This window comes from Nyctibius grandis, chromosome 31, assembly GCF_013368605.1.
Source record: "Nyctibius grandis isolate bNycGra1 chromosome 31, bNycGra1.pri, whole genome shotgun sequence".
Taxonomy (NCBI): domain Eukaryota; kingdom Metazoa; phylum Chordata; class Aves; order Nyctibiiformes; family Nyctibiidae; genus Nyctibius; species Nyctibius grandis.
The window spans coordinates 423,949-443,130 of NC_090688.1; the positions used below are offsets into that span (position 1 = coordinate 423,949).

The window sequence follows — 19,182 nt, forward strand, 5'->3', positions numbered from 1 at the left end:
TGTTATTTGATGCGAAAGGGAACAACAGAGTTGTCCACATTTACCCACCCAACCAGCACCAGAATCAAGGAGGGTTGTTTATGGTCCCCTCTGGGTAAGCAAGCCTTAGCATCAGGAACATTCCTCCTCTGTGCATCTGCACCTGGATGTGGTGGGTGTGAATATGGGAAAGGGCTTTGACTTTGTGAGGCACTAAGCGCCCTTAGTCCCCAGATAAGTAGTTTCCAGTGTTTTCAGAAACTTGGGTACTTTGAGGGGTTTTTTTTCCCTTCTGTGGTGATGGGTGGCTCAGAGCCAAGGGCAAGATAGGACAAAAATCCCCTACTGCCCAGGGATGTCTGGATTTAGAGGCTTATATCATAAAATTATCTTGCATATTTTTGCACCGGTAAAAATGACCCCATTACCTGTGTCAGTGGGATCTGCATGAGGACACTGCGTTTGCTGCTGACTCTGCCCTAGCTTTCCAGGACGTCTTGTATGTGTTGTAGGCACAGACTTTGAAGTGCACATCAGAGACTTGGTCTTAGGATATGCCATAGCCAGAGGAGCTGCTGGACAGGCTGATGTCCTCTCTCCCTGCAGCCAGTGTTTGGTGCTTCAGAGGACGACAAAGACTTTGGAAGATGAGGGTTTGCACTGTCTTACAGACATCTCCCCTCGTTCCTAGCTTTTAGTGATTTGCTGAGCTTCAGACCACAAACACTGTGAAAAAATCCCTTTCTGTGGTATTTCTCAATGAAAATACCTCTGGATGCTGCATGTCACTGAATCTTGGTAATTCCTGTCACTGGAGGGCGAGCACCTCCTTGCTGTTGATTTGCAGCATTTGTTGAAGTGTCAGGGATCTGCAAAGCACCTCCCCTCCTGCAGAATCCCTTGTCTGAAATTGCTGAAAATTGGAAACTTAAACTCAGGCACCAGTGGTGGGACCCATTTGGCAAAACGCAGTGACTTCACCCGAGTTACTCCAGACTCCCTTGGTGCCTAAGGAGGGAGCTGCTGTAGGATGTGACTGCTCATCATAGGGCAGGTGAATCAAAGTGACTGTCCCTGGGCTGTGCAGGGAGCTCAGCGTCTTGGTCAGAAGTAGATCTGTCTGTCACAGATTTGCCACTGCTACAACCCCCCACACACAAGTGTGGCCGCCTTTGCTATTTCTTGCCTAGTTACTCCATTTCTGGTGCTGGTGTCTCAGCGTGCCCTTTCGAGGGGAGCAGGGCCCTGTGTATTTGTACAGCACTCTATGATTCCCTGGTGAAAGCCAGTGCAAGAACAGCGTGAATTTACATTCCTGAGCTGAAATGAAAAAGACCTTATCCAATTTGCTCAAGAACGTGTCACACCTCTGATTATTCTAATCTGCTGGGGAATTCCCTCCGGGTTTCTGAGATCCACCTTGCGAGGAAGAGAGGCGAGTCCCCCGGCACGGCGCTGGGCTGGAGGGCTGCCTGCCAGGGACAGCGCAGAGCAGGGCGGTGCTGCCGATAGACCCGGAGCTCGTCCCTGCCCCGAGACTGTGCCCTCGGCTTGGCAAGCGCCGCTCCTCCTTCCCCTGAGGACTAGGGAGCCAGCCCCTCTAGCACCAGCAATTACTGTAATAGCAGGATGTATTAAATCGAAGTCTGTCACAAACAGCTCCTGAGTGTGCAGATAAATCTGGTGTTAACCCTGGAGCGCCCTTGAGCAGCTTTGGTGCGCTGGGAGCCTCGGCAGAGGTCGGAGGCTTTGGCCCTTGTGCGGTTGATAGATCACGCCGGGCTAACTCTGGACGCAGGTTTTCCCCGGAGGCCAATTCTCCTCTTTCCTCCTGTACTCCGTTTGACACTGCCCATCTTTTCTGCAGCACTGGCTAATTAATCCCTTTCCTCTTGTCCTCTTTTCCCACCTTGTTAGTCTTGAGCACTGCAATGTGACAGGACTGACTCTTTTGCCTGGGAGTTTTGGTTATCCAAATCCTCCATCTGGGGAGGTCTGACGGCTCCCTCTGAGCCAAAATCGGCAGCTCTGTGCCAGGAGCTCGATGCCACAAGGGGCTGGCAGCAGGCAGCCGCACGCCGGGGCAGACCAGCACAGCGCGCTCCTGTGGGAGGTCATGGTGCGAGAGGCTGAGCTGACTCAGGACTGACCTAAAATTGAGGACTGTGCATAACTAGTGTCCAACCGAGCCTTTGGGCCTGTCTCTCTTTGGTTTCCAGGTCACATGAGGAGGTGCGGGTTGAGGAGGAGCTTCAGCAGATCAGTGTCGAGCTGGAGCCCAAGTGTGACGTTGAGATCGTAGCTGCTGAAGAAGATGACAAAGAGTGAGTGTTTCAAAGCATTCGGCAGCTTTGCAGAGCCCTACCCCGTGTCATTTGGTCTGTGGCCACTTGTGCAGGAGGCTGACTTTGTAGGGCACCAGCTTTCCTGGAGAGACAGGTGCTCCCCCAGACAGTTCAGTGAAGCTGAGTGCTGTCACTTCTGACCTGATCTTTCAGGATGTGACAGCAGAAGCATCTTCAGCTCCTCTGTAATAAATCATACAGTTTGCTTGCTCCTGTTCTTATGGCGGTGACTAGACTCTGTCATTTCTTCCCCCCTCCAGAGAGGCAGCTTCTTCAGCCTGTGCCATTGTAACATCCACAGCTACAATAGAGGTGGAGACAGCCAGCCAGGCCTCCGAACCAGCCAGCCAGGCCTCGGATGAAGATGACGTGCCCGTCACAGACATATACTTTGTAAGATCCCTTCTCCACCTGGCCTGTTAGGGGTGTGATGGGAAAGGCTGGATGAGGCTGTAACAGTCTCGATGGCAGGGCAGGATCTGCCCCATGCTGTCTTCATGTTGAGCACCTTGAGATCTTAATGCTGGATGGGTTTTTGAATGCAGGGAACTGGATTAACCCTTGGAGAGCTCAAAACAGCATCTGGTGGGGCTCAGATGGGTGGTACTGCTGCACTGGATGTAGCCATAGGTGTGCTGCTCTACTTCCAAGGCCAAGCGCTGAAGGGCTTATGTAGGCCAGCACGCTCCCGGGACGAGCCAAGGTGAATGTAGGTGCACCTGAGAGCTTCTCCCTTCCTCAGCCAGAGAGCCCGGCTGCTTTCCTGAACAGAAATGTGCCACAGTGGCCTAGAGCCAGCAGGGAGGTGGTTGCAGTGGGGCTGACCTCGGGCTCTGGTGAACTCTGGCTTTTCCTTTCCCTGCAGGTAGATGCGTTAGGTGACGCAGTGGAAATCTAGTGCTGAGACAGGGAGTAAGTGAGGTGGTTGCTGGTTGGCAGCAGAGTGCCGTGGAGCCTGTGTTCCTCAGTCAGCTCTCGCAACCTCTGAGCAGCTTCCGCAGACCAGAGAAGAGTTTTTAACAACGTGTACCTGCCCTGTGGCTTCCCAGAGCAGAGCTGAGGGTCTGACCCCTGAGAGCTCTGCCCATGCCTGGGCACTGGAACCTTCTCGTTAAGAGGTGCCCAGCTCCTCCCTGCTCCGACTCGTTGCTGTTGGTTATATGGCGATGAGCTGAGCCCTTGTGATGAGCTCCTTCAGGCGAACCTAAAAATGGCAACGTTTGCCTTTCCCTGTGCTCGCGTGACTCTGCTGCAGAGCTGCTCACTTGTTGCCGAGTCATGCCGAGGCTCGTGGGAGCCGTGGAAGGAATCAGCTCCATTTTAAAAGCGTGTGTGTTTGGGTTTTTATGCATGCTGTTCAAAATGCAAACAGCTCCCTCTAACACCGGCTGCTCTTTCTTTGCCTGTGGATGGCAGCTGCGTGCAAGCTGCCTGCAGATACTGCCTGCTCCACTGGCAAGTGCCTTCTAGCAAGGGTCAGCTCCTCTTCCTCCCTGTCCCTGGAGCCGCCCCCAACTTGAGGGGCACCTCCCTATCCAGAGGAACCCATCCGTGTGCAGTGTGTGCTCACGGAGAGCACGACTGACTGCTCATCAGCATTTCATACTTCATCTAAGTCCTTGAGTTTTGCATTAAATGTGTGTCGCGTGCTGTGGAGTGTTTGTCACTGCTGGGATGAAGGGAAAAGCTGATCTGGGTTCCCTCGGGCGCTCTCCTTGGAAAGCTGCTTGAGCTGGAGCTCAAGTGAGGCTGCACCAGAGTGCAGCAGGGTTGGACCACAGCTGCTCTCCGGCAGGAGTGCTCCAGGGCGATGGTCGGGGAAGGGATGCTGTGTGCAGAGGATGATTTGTTGAGTCCCAGGGGACTGTGATCTGATCTTTGGAAGTCTGCTCCTGAAAGGACAGCACTTTATCCTCCTGTTCACTCACAGGGGAGTAAAGGTGCAGAGATGGCAGCAGGGCATGGGCGCTGCTCTTCCCACGCACGGCTTTCCTGCCCGCTGATCCGTTCAGGCTTGGAGTTGCCCAACCCCTTGTTTTTTGCTTTCTCTTTCATCCTCTCTTTCACATCATCCTTTTTTTCCTCTGTTTCCTTTCTCACTTCACTTGCCCTGGGGCCATCCAGTTCACAGATGGGAGGTACTGGATTTACTCTCCCCGCCCGCGCAGACTCCGAACCACCTCGCTTTCCTCTGGGATTGTAAGTGAACATGCTAGCACGTAGGGAAGCAGAGCTGCAGCTTTGAAACACTGGGGCCAGCACTCCGTACCCCTTTGATCGTATGGCTCTGTATTGTGTGGCCATTGGGAACCAGCCCAGCAGAAACCAGGGAAGCACATCAAAATCACACAAATGGATCTCCCTGTAGGATCTTGCAGAGACACACGCTCTGCCCTGCTTTTCTGCAGGCTGGTGACACAGCTTCTGCCATGGGGTGGGCTGCAGCATCACCAGACCTGGCCAGAGAGGCACCTAAGTCCCTGTTAGGCAACGTTAGGCTCGGCTCCCTTGGCCTGGGAAGCCAAACAGGGTTCTGAAGAGACCATTAAAGATGTTTTGAAGCTGCTAAAAATCCAGTTGCAAATACAACCTTTTAGGATTGTGGCTGGTTGTCTTTCTGGTGGCTGGGATGGTGAGCAGCTCATAAAGCCAAATGAGTTAGGAGTTGCTGCTGGATTAGGGAAGGTTTCTGCTCTCCAGCCCATCTCATCGTCATCCACATGCTCCCTCCTCACTGCAGGTTTTCTGTGAGCGGTGAGGGTTTTACTTTCTGAAAGATGCACGGAGGCAGTTGAGTATTTAGGGGCTGAATCCAGAGCTCAGTCTGCTCTGGGTTTTAGTATTTCCCTTCTCGGGCTTTGGGAGAGTTGATGTCCTCAGGGTAACGGCAGGGCTGTCAGAGCCTCGGCGCAAGCATTTGGGTAGCGTGGTCCTCCCAGTGCCTGCCTTTTTGGTACGAGGCAGGGGAGCAGTGGAGAGGGCATCAGGCAGTGTGCGTGGGGAAGCAGGGGCAGTGACATGCTCCTGGCCTTGGCTGCTGGCGTGAGGAAAGTGCTGCACCTCTGTGGGCAAATGGGCAGCCCCTCCCGGCAGCTCGTCCTGCCCCCTCGGCCGGGTTTGGCTGCCCCAGCGCCGGAGGGTTAATACCGAGCACCGGATGCTCCTTTATCTCCCTGCTGGGTTTGCAGCTCCCTGCAGGCATCTGAGCTCCTAAAAGGCTCTGAAAGAGGCTGGCTGGAGTATGTGGTTCGGTCAGGATGGATGAAAAACAGGATGTGGGGCAGGCTGCAGGCAGTGTTGAGCTTTCCTGCGCCTCTAACGGAGCCCTGTGAGAAGCTTCAGGCAAGGTTCCTCTTCTTCCTCCCAGCGGTCTCTGCTAACGTAGCTGCAATTATTGATGGGGCTCAGGGTGCGGAGCCCAGTGCTTCAAAGCTCCTCTGGCTTCTTGTAGTTTCTGGTACATCGTAGACTGTTACACTTGGGTCCCGGGCTGGGAACCCCCCCGCAGGCTTCTTCCAAGTACCCAGTTCCATTTCTGTTCCTTTGCAAACCCAGGCTGAGTCAAAGGGGGCAGTTTCCTCTCTCTGGGAGCACCTCTGGAGCCGAAAGAGCCCATTTGTAGTGAAAGTGGGTCCCCTCTGGGAACACTGGAAGCAGACCCCAGCCCTTGAATCTGCCTGGGCTTCTCTGTGCTGTGTCAGCAGCACAGGCATGTTCTGTCACACCGCTGCCCAGTGCTGTAATAACCGGCTCCCTCGACGCACGTCCCCTTCCCTCTCATTCTTTCCAAGATCCAGTTGTGTTTTGCCTCCTCTGTCGTACTTGTTCCCATCACCCCACTGTGTCCAAGACTCTCAGTGATAACTATTTCCTTTCTGTGGCCACCATCCACCATGGTCTAACCCACCCATCTGCTGCCTTGCTTGGCCTGCAGGGAAGGGGGAAGGCACAGCAAACCAGGTCAGGTTTCACTGTAAAAGCCCTCCTGGACACCAGAGATGCCAGCTTGGAGCGTGTACAGGGCTTGGGAAACGGGAGGTTGAGAGCTGGGAGTGGGTGGCAGGAACCAAGAGCTCTGTCACTGCCCTTAGGTAAGTCACCTCCCATGTGTCTTGGTTTCTCTGGAGCCGGGGTGATGCTATGGCAGGGAGCTGAGGTTTCCCTGGCATCTCAAAAGCTCTAAATACCCGTCCCTGCAAGAGGAGAGGTTGTGCTGTCCCATGTCCCAGCTGGTACGGAGCAAGTATGTACTGAGGATGAGGAAGGCTCCTCTGCTGAGAGCTGGCTCTGAGCTCAGTTCTCTCCCTCCAGGTGGACAGCTGTTCTTACTGTATTGTTTCCTACTCTTTTTATTTTCTCCTTTTATTTTTTCCTCTTCTCTCCTTTGCTCCCCGCTCTGCTGCTGCTCTCCTTGCATTCTCCCCGCCGTCTCTGGCCACTCTGGCAGCCGACAGACGAGAGGAGTTGGGTTTACTCCCCGCTCCACTATAGCGCTCAGCTCCACTCTGTCTCCGATGAGGAGAGCGATACAGTAAGTGTACGAGAAACGTGTGCCGGGTGCCCGGTGGGTTGAGGTCGGAGCTTGTGCTCCCTCTGCGAGGTCAGCTTGCAGGGGGAGCCGCTGTGGCCTCTGCGCAGCTTGGGGCTCCTGCATGGCTGCGGCAGAGCCCTGCTGCATCTCGGATCAGCTCTGTGGCAGCAGGCGAGATCTGCGCTGGCAGAGATCCGGTCTGCTCAGCAGGGTTGTGGCTTGTTCCGAATTGTTTGGTGCAGCTTTGGGGAGCTGAAGTTCTCCAGTCGTGTTGTCGTTACTGGAGGATGCGAAGCAAAGAGCTTTCTCTCTTCACGCTTGTTTTGATCCTGGGGAGTTGGCTGGGCTCAGACCTAACAGCGCGGGGCGGACGCTCGGGTGCTGACTCTCTTTTCTCTGCCTCTTGCAGTAATCTCTATGCAGACACAGAAGCCCCAGAGAGCAGCGATTCCCTCTGCAGGTCGATGTGTTCCCTTTTCGTTGATGCAGCCGTTCCAGTAGGATGGGAAGAGCTTGCCGACACCAGTCTTGCTGCACTGCAGGATCCCGGGCACTGCATTTCAGAACGGAGCAAAACTCTAACCGTGTATTTCTACTTATCCCAGACATGGGCAGCAAAGAAACCACCCGCTCACCCGCAGCTCCCAACAGAGACATCCAGCTGGGTGTAGAGAATCCTGGGTAGTAACACAGTGTTTTCCAGACATGCACTACCGTAGCTACCTATCCATGTGTGATACTGTGAACCTTTTTAATTTTTTAACCATGTATTTATTTCTTTTATCTTTGCACAGAGACAGCACAAATGTGCTTTTTTTAAAACATTTAGTTTACTGCACTTTTTTTTTTTGTTGTTGTTATATATTTGTGCATCAGAAAGGAGTGTGAGGCTTCACTGGAGAATTGGTAGGAGCACATTGCTGGGGAGGGCAGGGACCGGAGTGGCTTCATTTGAGGCAGCAGTATGGTCTAACCAGCTGATGGAGTCAGGAGGTTTAAGGCTGTCCTGCCACGGTTTTGCTGAGTGACTTAAGGCAAGTCACTTAACCACTCTGTGCCTCGGTTTCCCCCGTGCTAATGGGTGTACAGTACCCACTTCCGTTAAAGCACTTAAACCCTGGGATGAAAGGTGCTATGTAAATGCAATGTATTAAAGGCCATTGAGTAGAATTGCTCCCATGTTACAGTAGTCCAAGGCAGCCATGCCAATGTACTTGGATTCAGAAATCGCTAGTGACTTCTCTTGATCTGTAACACTGTGCGGGGGAAGCAGACGATTCCTGGCGACAGCGACGCGGTCACCTCTGCTCTCCTCCGGACGTCACGATGGGTTCTGCCTTCACCGTGTGCTGCACTGCTGCGTCACCCTGTCCCTCTGTGCTTGGAGTCCACGCTTTGTCTCACCGGCTGCCGCACCGCCGCCTGCTCCAGACACCCAGGCACCGAGAGATGAGAACTGTGCACCTGCAGGGACCAGCCACGCTGGCGTGCGAGTTCCCCGGTCTGCTGGCCCCAGGTGTGGCTTGTCTGGGCTCTGCATCCTGCTGGAGCCACTTGGCACCTCGCATGCTCATGGGTGTATCCGAGCGCCCAGTCCTCGGGGGTCACGGACGTTGGGTTCACACGTATCCTCCGCACCTCAGGGCAGTCAGCGCGGCGCGTGCACGTCTGCACACACTGGAGGCAGAAAGAGAAGCCTGGCTCTGCCACCTGATCGTGCCAGGCCGTGGGGTGTGCACGGACTCTGTTGGACAAAAAGCTGGGTGACTGGGATGTTGCCTGTGGTAACATCTGTTACTGGAAATGGCTGCTTCAGATGTCTGAGTTTGCTTTTCGAGGGCTGCAGGCTTTAGGCGAGAGGACTTGGTGTCACTGGGTAGTGCTCAGACTAGGCTTATCCATCTGTCAGCAGGACACATCATAGCATGGCTTGAACTCTAGCAATTCCATCCTCATCTCCCGGAGAGAAGAAAGGAAATCCTTTAGACCCGAGGGAGCCAGGTCTTACTCACGTGTTTTACGAGCCTCACTTGAGAAAGAAGGTCAAAATCTCTTTATTCTCATTACAATCTTCAGACTGTCCTTGGGATTCCTTGTAGAGGAGTGGGGAAGCGGGACCCTTCTCTCGGGGCTCAGTCCCCCCAGTCTGTCTTCACAGCAGCCCTCAGGATGGCTTAATTCAGGTCCCAGAAGGTAACTGGACTGGTGGGAAGCTCTTCCCCTCTGCAATGTAGAAGTACGGGACCGAGACTTCCCCCCCCTTGCCTGCAGGTGCTGAAGGCTGTGAGGTGTGCTCCTCTCGAGCGCAGGCTGGGGATCTTGCAAGCTGCTGCCGTTAGATGTATTCATGTATTTACCAAATAATCTGTCAAAAAGTCTTTCAAGAAACTCTCCCCTTTCTGTTGCTACTTGACAGCTCGTTCACCCAGCTCGTAGCGTTGCTCCATGACAGCCCCTGCCGCAGGCTGGGAAACGGCTCCGTCTGCTTGTGCCGGTGCCCCCGGGCTCCGCAGGCTGCGTGGGCAGTGCTGCGGGGGCTCGGCAGTCTGGCAGAGGGGAGACCCGAGGAGTGCAATACCTACAGACCAACCTCCCTCTGCGCTGAAAGCAAGAGGCTTTACCATGCTAAGAATTCAGCCTTTGGGTTTTTTTTTCTCCAGAAGCGCAACATCGTCTAGAGAGGCCGGAGGGAGCCGCATCCCTTCTGCATCTTTACATGTCACTCTTGGGTGCTGCGCTGGAGGAATGTAGCTCTGGGGGGGAACCCGGGAGGTTGGGCTCAGGCTGTCTGACCCGAGGCCCAGCTGCTCAGGTACCACCTTGTTTGTGGGCTCGTGGGTTTAGCCTCATCGGGACTTCCCAGCCAACTGAAACCAAGCATCTTGTTTACAATGGCTTAAGCATCATTGATGGGAGACTTTATTCCTTCCCTTCATTTCAGGGGTCTCTAAAGCTGCTTAGCCTCTGTGCAGGGAGCATCTGAGCCCCGCCTTCACAGAGTATCTCAGTGAATAAACCTTGAAAGCTGGAGCTGTGCTTGGTCCTAAGGGATGGGGGAAAACCCAGACCTTTTGCAGCATGTTCGTTCCAGGCATTGTCTTTCCTCAGGCGTTAAGGCTTTTTTGAGACAATCCTTTTGCAGGTCTGTAACGCTGAACCTTTTGGAGCGAGCGGGTCTGGACACGGAGGGTTGGTGCTGTGAGAGGATGTGCAAAGGGCTTAGAGCAACTTCAATGTGAGGGGACAGGAGGAACCTTCCTTTAGGGAAATGCTGATCCGAAATGGAACCTGCCCCTGCTGTGTGTCACCTCCTGTCCCGTTAGCTCAGTGCTGGAGAACTGCTCAGCCTCTGCTTCCCGTGGAGGCTAAAAGGACCTTGGAGTTTAAAGCTTGCTCTTAGCCCACCTCTGTGCACTGTGCTGCAGCGTGAGCGCGGGGGGAGCGCTGGAGCATTTCCCAGTGCTGTCAGTGCTGCCTTTGCAGGACACACACAGCCAGAGGCGGGCAGGAGGAGGTCTTGCCCACAGGAAAGAGCATTGGCCCTTTTTTTGGGGAAGAGAACAACTATCCATCCTTGCTCTGAATGTCCCTGCAGCTCTACTCCTAGCTCATCGGGGACACAAGTTGCCTGTCCTTTCTCTGTCAGGGCTTTCTCTAGTGACCCAGCAGCTCGCGGGCAGGTGCTGTCCCTGGTGTAACCCCACTCTCCACTAAAAGGACGCACCATGTTTCTTTCATTCCTCTGAGATTCAAGCAGAGCAGCCCTGCGAGCCAGCCGGTTGCCATGTAGCTCTGTTTGCCGCCACTCTCCTTCATCCCCATTGTCCCAGTGGGGACCCTCAGCTCTGCGGGACGTGCCCTGAACGTTGCCTGGTGCTGAGGCTGCTGGTGAGCTTTTGGCTCGGGCTCTTGCCACGCTGCAGGTGGCTGCTGCCTGTCAGGGATGGATTTGGCATGAGAAAACCAGCATCTCTCTGCTTGCTGTCAAGCTCCTGTCAAGGCTCTGCCCTTGGCAGGCAGGTGTAGAGCAGAGGTGTGGGGCAAACCGAGGAGCTGGCACAGAGAGCCCTGAAGGCTCCCACAGGAGATCCAGCTTTTGTCTGCTTTTGCCTCCGTAGTGAGCGGCTCGGCCGCATGTGCCGAAATCACGCTGTGGGAAGGTTTTTAGTGAAGCCAGAGCACTCGTAGGTCTTGGTGCAGGGCTGGCAGGGGCAGAGCGGTGTTTGCACGGGCTCCGTCAGCCCGGGTCCCCACCGCGCTCCCAAGGCACGGCGCAGCCCGGCCTTCCCCCTGCTCTCCTTCCCAGCCGCCCTCGTGCTTCGGCTCTGTCCCAGAAGGACGAGGCGAAAGCCACGGCTGGGCTGCACCGGATCGGGTCTGGTTTTTCTGTTGCCGTCTACACGAGCCCCAGGTGTGTTCTCCTGGATGTTCATGTTCCCGCTGATCTGTGTCCGCTCCGGGCGCGCACCGTGTAACAAATGTACGTGAGCGGGGGGCAAGGTGCGATGCCACCCCCTGGGTGTTGTCACGTTTCTCTTCCTTTGGGGGGTTTGACCTCACGGGCGCTTTTTCCCTTGTTCTCGGTGGTTCTGAGGTTTTTTCCCACCCCTTCGGGGAGACCCTTTTCCAGAGAGCTGTACTCGGCGCTGTCTGTGATAAAGCATCGTCTGTGCTGCGCTCCCGCCGGCCGCCTCTGCCTCCTCTCTCCCGCGATCGCGGCCGGGCCCGGCGCCGCTTTTGGGGGGAAAAGGGAAGAAAAAAAGGGGCGGGGGGGGCGGGAGGGGCCGCCGCGCTCCGCCCCGCCGGGGCCTCGCCGCGGAGCTGCCCCGCCGCCGCCTGCCCGCGCCCCGCCGCCGGGCTCGGCCTCGGGCCCCGCCTCGGTGCAGGCGGGCGCGGCGGGCGGCCCTGCGCGCTCCGGAGGGCCCCGGGGCGGAGCCGCAACGGCAGTCGCAGCCCATGGGCTCGGGGTCGCGGAGCCCGGCCCGGCGGAGCCGTTCGCCGCGGCGGGAACGGGGCCGGGAGCGCTCCGGCAGCAGGGGGAAGCGGCGGCGGCGGCGCAGCCGGAGTCGGAGCCGGAGTCGGAGCCAGAGCGGGGGGCGCCGCCGGGAGCCGAGCTCGGGGTGAGCGGGGACCGGGCCCGGAGCGGCTGGGCCGCGGTCGGGGTGGGGGGGCCCAGGCCCGGTTGAGTGGGGAGCCGCACCTCGGTGTGCCGTGCCCCGGGGAGGCCGGCCCCGGTGCGGCCGGGGCTCGGGTGGGCCCAGCCAGGCCCCGCTCCCTGGTCCCGGTGCCCGGCTGGGGTGAAGGCGCCGGGGGCGCCCGGGTAGAGGCCGCGGGGGGGCCGGGGAGACCAGGCGGGCGGTCCCGCGGGGCAGCTGCGGGCACCGGCGGGGGCCGGGGGAGGCCCGAGCGCTCCCGGGCCGATGGGTGGCTGGTAAAGCGCCGTGCGTGACACCAGAGCGACCCGTGTCGGGGTGGGGGGTGCAGGGGAGCAGGTGCCGCCCTGAAGGTGCGTTTGAGCTTCCCCGGCCCTGCTGGGGGCTCTGGCCGCGGCCGGGGTCCCTTCTCGCTGCATCTGCAGTGGGGAAACGCGTTCTCCAGTCGGGAACGCCCGTTGTCCGACACGGAGCCAGCAGCCATTTCCCCACTGAAACGCGACTTTCCTTCCACCCCAGCTCTGACTCCAGCAATGAGAGACAGAAATGGAAGAAGAAGAAAAGTAAAAGCAGGGACCAGCACCATAAAAGTCAGAAGAAACGCCGCTCGCGGTCCCGGGGTCGCTCCTCGAGCTCAGAGCGCGGGCGAGACAAGAGGAGAGCCCGGAGCAGAGAGCAGCGGAGGAAGAGAGATGGCTCCAAGTCTTCTGTGTCCTCCGTCAGCTCTCCCTCCCCGCCGCACTCCCGGGGCAGGGAGGAGACGGGGCAGCAGCTGAGCCTCCAGGAGCGCTTGAGGCTGAAGGAGGAGAAGAAGAAGCAGGCTGCGCTCATGAAAGCCTTGGAGACGCCTGAGGAGAAACGGGCTCGCCGGCTGGCCAAGAAGGAGGCCAAGGAGAGGAAGAAGCGGGAGAAGATGGGGTGGGGAGAGGAGTACATGGGTTACACCAACACCGACAATCCCTTTGGGGACAACAACCTGCTGGGCACCTTCATCTGGAGCAAGGTGAGCTCTCCTCCGTGCCCGCTGCTCAAAGGAGATTGTGTCTCTGTGGCCACCACAGAACAGGCCAGAGGAGCAGTGGGGCATTGGGGGGGCCCTTTGCTTGAGGTGGGAACCTCTGTGACACTAAAAGCAGCCGCGTGAGAGCAAAGCGCTCATCTAGGGCAGCAGCTGGGTATTTCTGACGAGCTCAGTGGGGCTTTACCCCCTTTTTCTGAAGACCAAGGTCTATAGCCAGGGATGTGGGATGAGGAGGTGGGTCAGGGTGCAGGAGAGGGACCCAGAGCTGCTGGGAGCTGCAAGCCGAGTGCTGGGCAGTGTCAGCGCTTGCCAGGTCGGGTGGCCTCCCTGGGCTGAGCCTGGGTTTCACTGAGGTGCTTCAGGAGTAGGAGTTGAGGGATTTGGGGACCTTAAACAGGTTCAGAGCTCACTGGAGCAGCAGAAGCAGGTGGACATGGTGGCATTTGCTGGCCAGTGAGGGGCTGTAGCGGTCGCTGGGTTTCACGACTTCCCTTGGCCCCTCTATTTCAGGCACTGGAAAAGAAAGGGATCAGCCACCTGGATGAGAAGGACCTGAAGGAGAGGAACAAGCGAATCCAGGAGGACAATCGCCTGGAGCTGCAGAAGGTGGGATCAGATGCCACCTCCCTCCCGCCGTCTGACAGTACCCTGTGGACAGCCCAGTTCTCCCAGTCACTCACCTGGCAGTCCCCTTGTTCTTCTCACTGGGGGTGCCCATAGGCTGTAGGATGTAGGATCGGGGGGGCCACAGTATACTGACTTTTGCTATTCCAGGGTGAGAAGGCTCTTCTCTTGGAGTTGAGTCGAGCTCAGGAGGTGCTGAGGAGGACAAGTGCCAGGTCATGGCGCTGAGGCACTCAGTTGTGCCTGCGTCCCCTGTCCTCCAAGGGCTGGCAGCGAGCAGCCCGGCCCTGCTCGCCCACACTGGCTGGCCTCCCGCGTGCCTCCTGTCTCTGCGGGAGCTTCGGGCCGATGGCAGGAGCCGAGGCAGCTCAGTGAGCGGGGTTACGGCCGCGTCCTCAAACGGGGGTCCTGCATGGGCGCCCCACCGCAGTGGCCTCACATCTCCCTCCACCCCGGGCAGGTGAAACAGCTGCGCCTGGAGCGGGAGCGGGAGAAGGCGATGCGTGAGCAGGAGCTGGAGATGCTGCAGCGGGAGAAAGAGGCAGAGCACTTCAAAACCTGGGAGGAACAGGAGGACAACTTCCACCTGCAGCAGGCCAAGCTGCGGTAGGTGCACGGCTCCGTGGGAACGGGCCCGCCGGGGAGCAGAGGGTGGCGGACCCCTCACTGTCCCTCTCCTCTCACCCAGGTCTAAGATCCGGATTCGGGATGGGAGAGCGAAACCCATTGACCTCCTGGCCAAGTACATCAGCGCGGAGGATGACGACCTGGCCGTGGAGATGCACGAGCCCTACACCTTCCTGAATGGCCTGACCGTCTCTGACATGGAGGACCTGGTGGAGGACATCCAGGTGCCAGCTCTGCCGCCCCTGTGCCAGGGCTGGCTGAGGGGCAGCATCTCAGGGCATCCCCCCCCAGCTCTGCTGCCCTGCCTGTGGTACAGAGCAGGTGCCTGACATCCTGCTTGTCCCCTGCCTGCAGGTTTACATGGAGCTGGAGCAAGGGAAGAACGTGGACTTCTGGAGGGACATGACCATCATCACGGAGGACGAGATAGCCAAGCTCCGCAAACTGGAGGCTTCTGGGAAAGGAGGACCGGGTAAGTGGGAGGGCAGAGCCTGGCGTGGGTGTCAAGGGGAGTGTGAGCGGTGGGTAAAGCAGGGCGTGGGGTCTGCAGCGTGCCCTCAGGCTCAGAGGGGTTCTCTGAGCGTGGGTGAAGGCAGGCTGAGCGCTCGCAGACTGACCGCCCGCCCTCGCCTGTCTATTCAGGGGAGCGTCGGGATGGCGTCAACGCCTCCGTCAGCTCCGACGTGCAGTCCGTGTTCAAGGGGAAGACGTACAACCAGCTGCAAGTGCTGTACCAGGGCATCGAGAGCAAGATCCGGGCAGGAGGACCCAACCTTGACATTGGGTACTGGGAGAGCCTGCTGCAGCAGCTGAAGGCTTACATGGCTCGGGCCAGGTGAGAGCAGGGACCGTCCCCTGGGCAGGGCTATGGAAAGGGGCAGCACAGACCCCACTGTGAGCAGAGCTGGGGAGGCACAAGCCCAAAGTCGTTGGCGGAGGGGTTTTGTACCTTCTCCAGGGTGGTTGGTCCTCCCAAGAGGGGAGGAGGGCTGGATGCTCAGTCCCTTCTTCAGCAGCAACATTTACGGTGACGTCTTCAAGAGGGAACCAAACTGGAGGGTTATTCAGCCCAAAACTGTACAAAACGCAACAGATTTCTACCCGATGTGGTGGACGTCACAGCTCTGGGCAGTGCGGGCGTGAGGTGGCTCTGCTGGGTGGGACCTGACAGCTCCTCTCCTCGTTGCAGGCTGCGGGAGCGGCACCAGGACGTGCTGCGCCAGAAGCTGTACAAGCTGAAGCAGGAGCAGGGTGTGGAGAGCGAACCGCTCTTCCCCATCATCAAGCAGGAGCCGGCCTCCCCCAGCGACAGGTATGCAACAACCAGATGGGCCCCTCCCGTGGGGCACCCAGGACAGAAGATGAAGCCTTGTGCTGCCACAGACAGACCTCAGGCGAGCAGAGAACAAGGGTACCATCCCCGTCCCAGTTCTCTCTTCTCTCTTCCTTGCAGGCTGGATCCAGAGGAGAGCCTTGTGGTCCAGCCAGGGCCATCCTCGGAGCCGGAGGCCGAGCAGGACGCAGAGGCCAAAGGAGAGGCAGAGGGGGAAGCCGTGCTGATGGAGGAGGACCTGATCCAGCAGAGCCTGGACGACTACGATGCGGGGAAGTACAGCCCCCGGCTGCTGGGCGCCAACGAGCTGCCCTTCGATGCCCACGTGCTGGAGGCCGAGGAGGACACGCACCGGCTGCTGCTCCTGCGTCAGCAGCTCCAGGTCACAGGTAGGAGCCGCGTGGGCAGGCCCTGTGCCCGCCGGCCTCACAGCCTGCCTGGCATGGGGGGCGCAGGGCTGGAGGGGGACAGTGCCCTCAGGAAAGGGTGAGCAAGAGCTGGGTCTGGAGCACACGTCCAGAGCTGGCCTGGCAGAGGGATGCCCCAGGCGGCAAAGGGAGCTGTGGCCTGGACAAGAGCGGGGAGATGGGTCTCAGACCGCTCGCATTCCCTGCAGGTACCTGCACAGGGTCCTTCCCCGCTCCCAGCCACCCCACCATGCTGTTCGGTCTGTGGGCAGAGTGTTCTGGATGAGTTTCCCAGCACAGCTCAGCCCGGTGCCCGCCCAGAGTCCACAGGGCAGCGTGCACATTTCCCTGCCCAGCAGCTGCTGCTCCTTCCCTCCACACATCTGGGCCTGGCTGGCAGTGCCGGACAGGACGTCACCTCTCCTCCCTACAGGTGATGCCACCGAGAGCACCGACGACATCTTCTTCCGTAAGGCCAAGGAGGGCATGGGCGCGGACGAGGCGCAGTTCAGCGTGGAGATGCCCCTCACGGGCAAGGCCTATCTCTGGGCTGACAAGTACCGGCCCCGCAAGCCCCGCTTCTTCAACCGGGTGCACACGGGCTTCGAGTGGAACAAGTACAACCAGACCCACTACGACTTCGACAACCCTCCCCCCAAGATCGTGCAGGGCTACAAGTTCAACATCTTCTACCCCGACCTCATCGACAAGCGCTCGACGCCCGAGTACTTCCTGGAGGCCTGCCAGGACAACAAGGACTTTGCCATCCTGCGCTTCCACGCCGGGCCGCCCTACGAGGACATCGCCTTCAAGATCGTCAACCGGGAGTGGGAGTATTCCCACCGCCACGGCTTCCGCTGCCAGTTTGCCAACGGGATCTTCCAGCTCTGGTTCCACTTCAAGCGTTACCGTTACCGCAGATAAGGGGCTGCTCAGCTCCCCTCTGGACCACAGTGGGTGGGCAGGGGGGTCTCATCCCCCATCAGAGGCACTGTCCCATGGCTGTCCCCAAGGCCTGGCCCAGCACAGGGCCTATTCCTGAGGGTTTTCCCTCTCCTCGCTTTTATCCTGAGGGACCCTGAGACTTTGGTACAAATAAATAGGGGTTGTTCAAGCTGTGGCACCCTGCGTGTGGGCACCCCACTCTGCTCAGTACCGTGCAGCTCTCCTGCGCTTCATCACCACCCAGTACGGCACTGGGCCAGCACTGGGACCTCCCCTGCTCGGGGGACGGGTGGTGCTGGGGGGGTGTCCTCACCTCCATGCGTCTGGGGGCTGTCACCCCATCACCACGTGCTGTCAGCGCTGTGTGCTCCCACTGCCTGTTCCAGCCCCCCGCGCTGCCCCTGCCCCTGCCAGCCCCCTCCCAGCCCAGTGCCTTTGCTCCATGAGCGTGGCCCTGCCCCGGTGGTCCCCCTGCCACCGACCTCCCTGGGCTCATCGCCCTCCCGGCTGTCCCCATTTCTGGCACATTCCACCCTGGGATCTGGCTTCCCCGGCCTGGGAGCGCCAGCACCTCCCTCGACCCTGGCTGCCGGATGGAAGGGTTCAGTAGCTGCGAGACGGCTGCCTCGGCGGGGCGGAGGGAAGGGGTGTTGGATGGGATATCTCCTTACAGGGGAAAAACGGTTTCCATGGCCTGCGGTCCCTCCCAGCCCGGGCCTGAGCAGCTCTCGCTGCCCTGGGCCAGGGGCAGCCGCGCTCCCCAGACCCTCATCGCTGAGGTGGGGGTTCCCCAGGGCCTCAAGCGACACTCGGTGGGTTTGAGGCACCTTGGGGAGCGCTTCAGGGCTGAGCTGGGACTCGCTGGCATCGGCCCCTCCAGGTGATGGCCATGGGGCACAGCCATGCCTCTCTGGCTCGTTTGGGATTGCCCCATGTGGCCCCATCCCCCCCAGCTCCTGAACCCTCAGGGCGTCCCCGTTCTGAGCTGGAGCAGGCAGGAGGGGATGCGGGTGCGTGAGCACTGCCCAGCTCCGCAGCCTCCAGGAAACCTCCGTCTCGGCCATGAACTGTTGCAGCAAAGTTGTTTCCTCCCCAGGGGCTTTGCTGCATCCTTCCCCCCCGGTACAGCCCCACAGCTGAGGGGGGCGGGGGCTGCCCCATCCCTCAGCACTGGGGCAGAGTGTGGGGGCTCCCGGGGCTGGGGGGCTGCCCCACAGCTCGGCAGGGTCGCCCCCTCCTGCTGCTGCTCCTGCTGCTGGCAGGGTCCAGCCCTGCAGACACCGTGGGAGCTCGCACTCGGGAGGCTCCCACGCCTGTCACAGCCACCCACGCGTGCCGGGGCTCATCCTGCCCGGGTACGGGGCACGGGGGAGACCCCGACCACCTCGGCCCCGAACACAGATGCCCCCTCCCCATCCCCCCAGACGGCCCCAGGCTGGCGGCTGTGCCAGGTCACATCCCCCGGCCTCTCCTTCCTGTGCGTTATTTAAAGCCGTTGAGCGGCTGCGCAGCGCAGGGGGGGTTCGGGGCCGGAGCTCAGCGCAGGAAGCGTGTGGTGGCCCGGCCAGGGATGGCTTTGGAGGAAATAGGAAAAAACCCCCAAAGCCAGTGGTTGGGCTCCCTCCCTGCCCCTGGCAGAGCCCCCCTGCCCACAGCCCCTCTCCTTCCTGGGCACACACACAGGGGTGGGGGACTCCCCCTAAAACATCCTACTGCGTCCCCAGCCTGGACAGGGTCCATGTCCCCTCTCAGGCGCTGCCTTTTCCCCACGTCCCTGACTTTGAGCCCTGGATGGAGCCACTGACTGGGCATGAGAGCCGGAGCCCTGGGAGCTGCTGCGGCCGGGCGCCCGCTGCGGCCAGTTCAGGGGCTGGATCCGGCTGCAGCCCAGGATCGTTTTTTCCAGCCCCGGCTGCTCTCCCTGCTCTTCTCCACATCGTGGTTTGCCACGGCGCAGCCCCAGGCTGGGTTTGGGGGGCACGGCTCTTTTCTGCTCCCAGAGACAGCGGCAGTGGCCCAGTTCATGCCAGGGCGGTGGCAGGCTGCCTTCGGCACCCCCGTGCCCACATCCTCCGCGAGCGCAGCTGCACCACGTACCGGGACGGCAGGAGGGTCGGCACCTCCGAGCAGCATCTGGGCACAGCCGCTGGGTGCTGGGCTGGGTTCCGCTCCCGGCGGGGCTGCTCCTGCTCCCGGCACGCTCCCTGCGCCGGAGCC

General features: G+C 59.3%; 2 protein-coding genes across 7 annotated transcripts in view; both read left to right on the forward strand.

Annotated features, from left to right (window-relative positions):
- PIP5K1C (phosphatidylinositol-4-phosphate 5-kinase type 1 gamma) overlaps positions 1–9,905 on the forward strand; it is a 51,004-nt gene extending 41,099 nt beyond the window's left edge. For 2 of the 5 annotated variants that reach the window (XM_068420976.1, XM_068420978.1), the window contains exons 15-18: positions 2,199–2,303; positions 2,585–2,717; positions 3,190–3,236; positions 7,265–9,905. In XM_068420976.1, coding sequence (XP_068277077.1) covers positions 2,199–2,303; positions 2,585–2,717; positions 3,190–3,222 — 271 coding nt within the window. In that variant the 3' untranslated portion in view covers positions 3,223–3,236; positions 7,265–9,905. Of the gene's footprint in view, positions 1–2,198; positions 2,304–2,584; positions 2,718–3,189; positions 3,237–4,448; positions 4,542–6,771; positions 6,856–7,264 lie in introns of those variants that run through there. The other 3 variants (XM_068420980.1, XM_068420977.1, XM_068420979.1) reach the window with 3 other exon arrangements.
- A 1,881-nt stretch (positions 9,906–11,786) lies between these two features.
- Positions 11,787–17,134, forward strand: CACTIN (cactin, spliceosome C complex subunit). Of its 2 annotated transcripts, none has more exons than XM_068420761.1 (10): positions 11,787–11,975; positions 12,528–13,011; positions 13,540–13,635; positions 14,114–14,259; positions 14,342–14,504; positions 14,635–14,752; positions 14,923–15,115; positions 15,470–15,592; positions 15,710–16,002; positions 16,454–17,134. In XM_068420761.1, exons 1-10 carry the CDS (start codon positions 11,812–11,814, stop codon positions 16,942–16,944), a joined length of 2,271 nt encoding a protein of 756 aa, XP_068276862.1. In that variant the 5' UTR covers positions 11,787–11,811; the 3' UTR covers positions 16,945–17,134. The 2 variants fall into 2 exon arrangements, with proteins under 2 accessions (XP_068276862.1, XP_068276863.1); XM_068420762.1 differs by having other exon boundaries at positions 15,734–16,002.
- Positions 17,135–19,182: the final 2,048 nt, after the last annotated feature.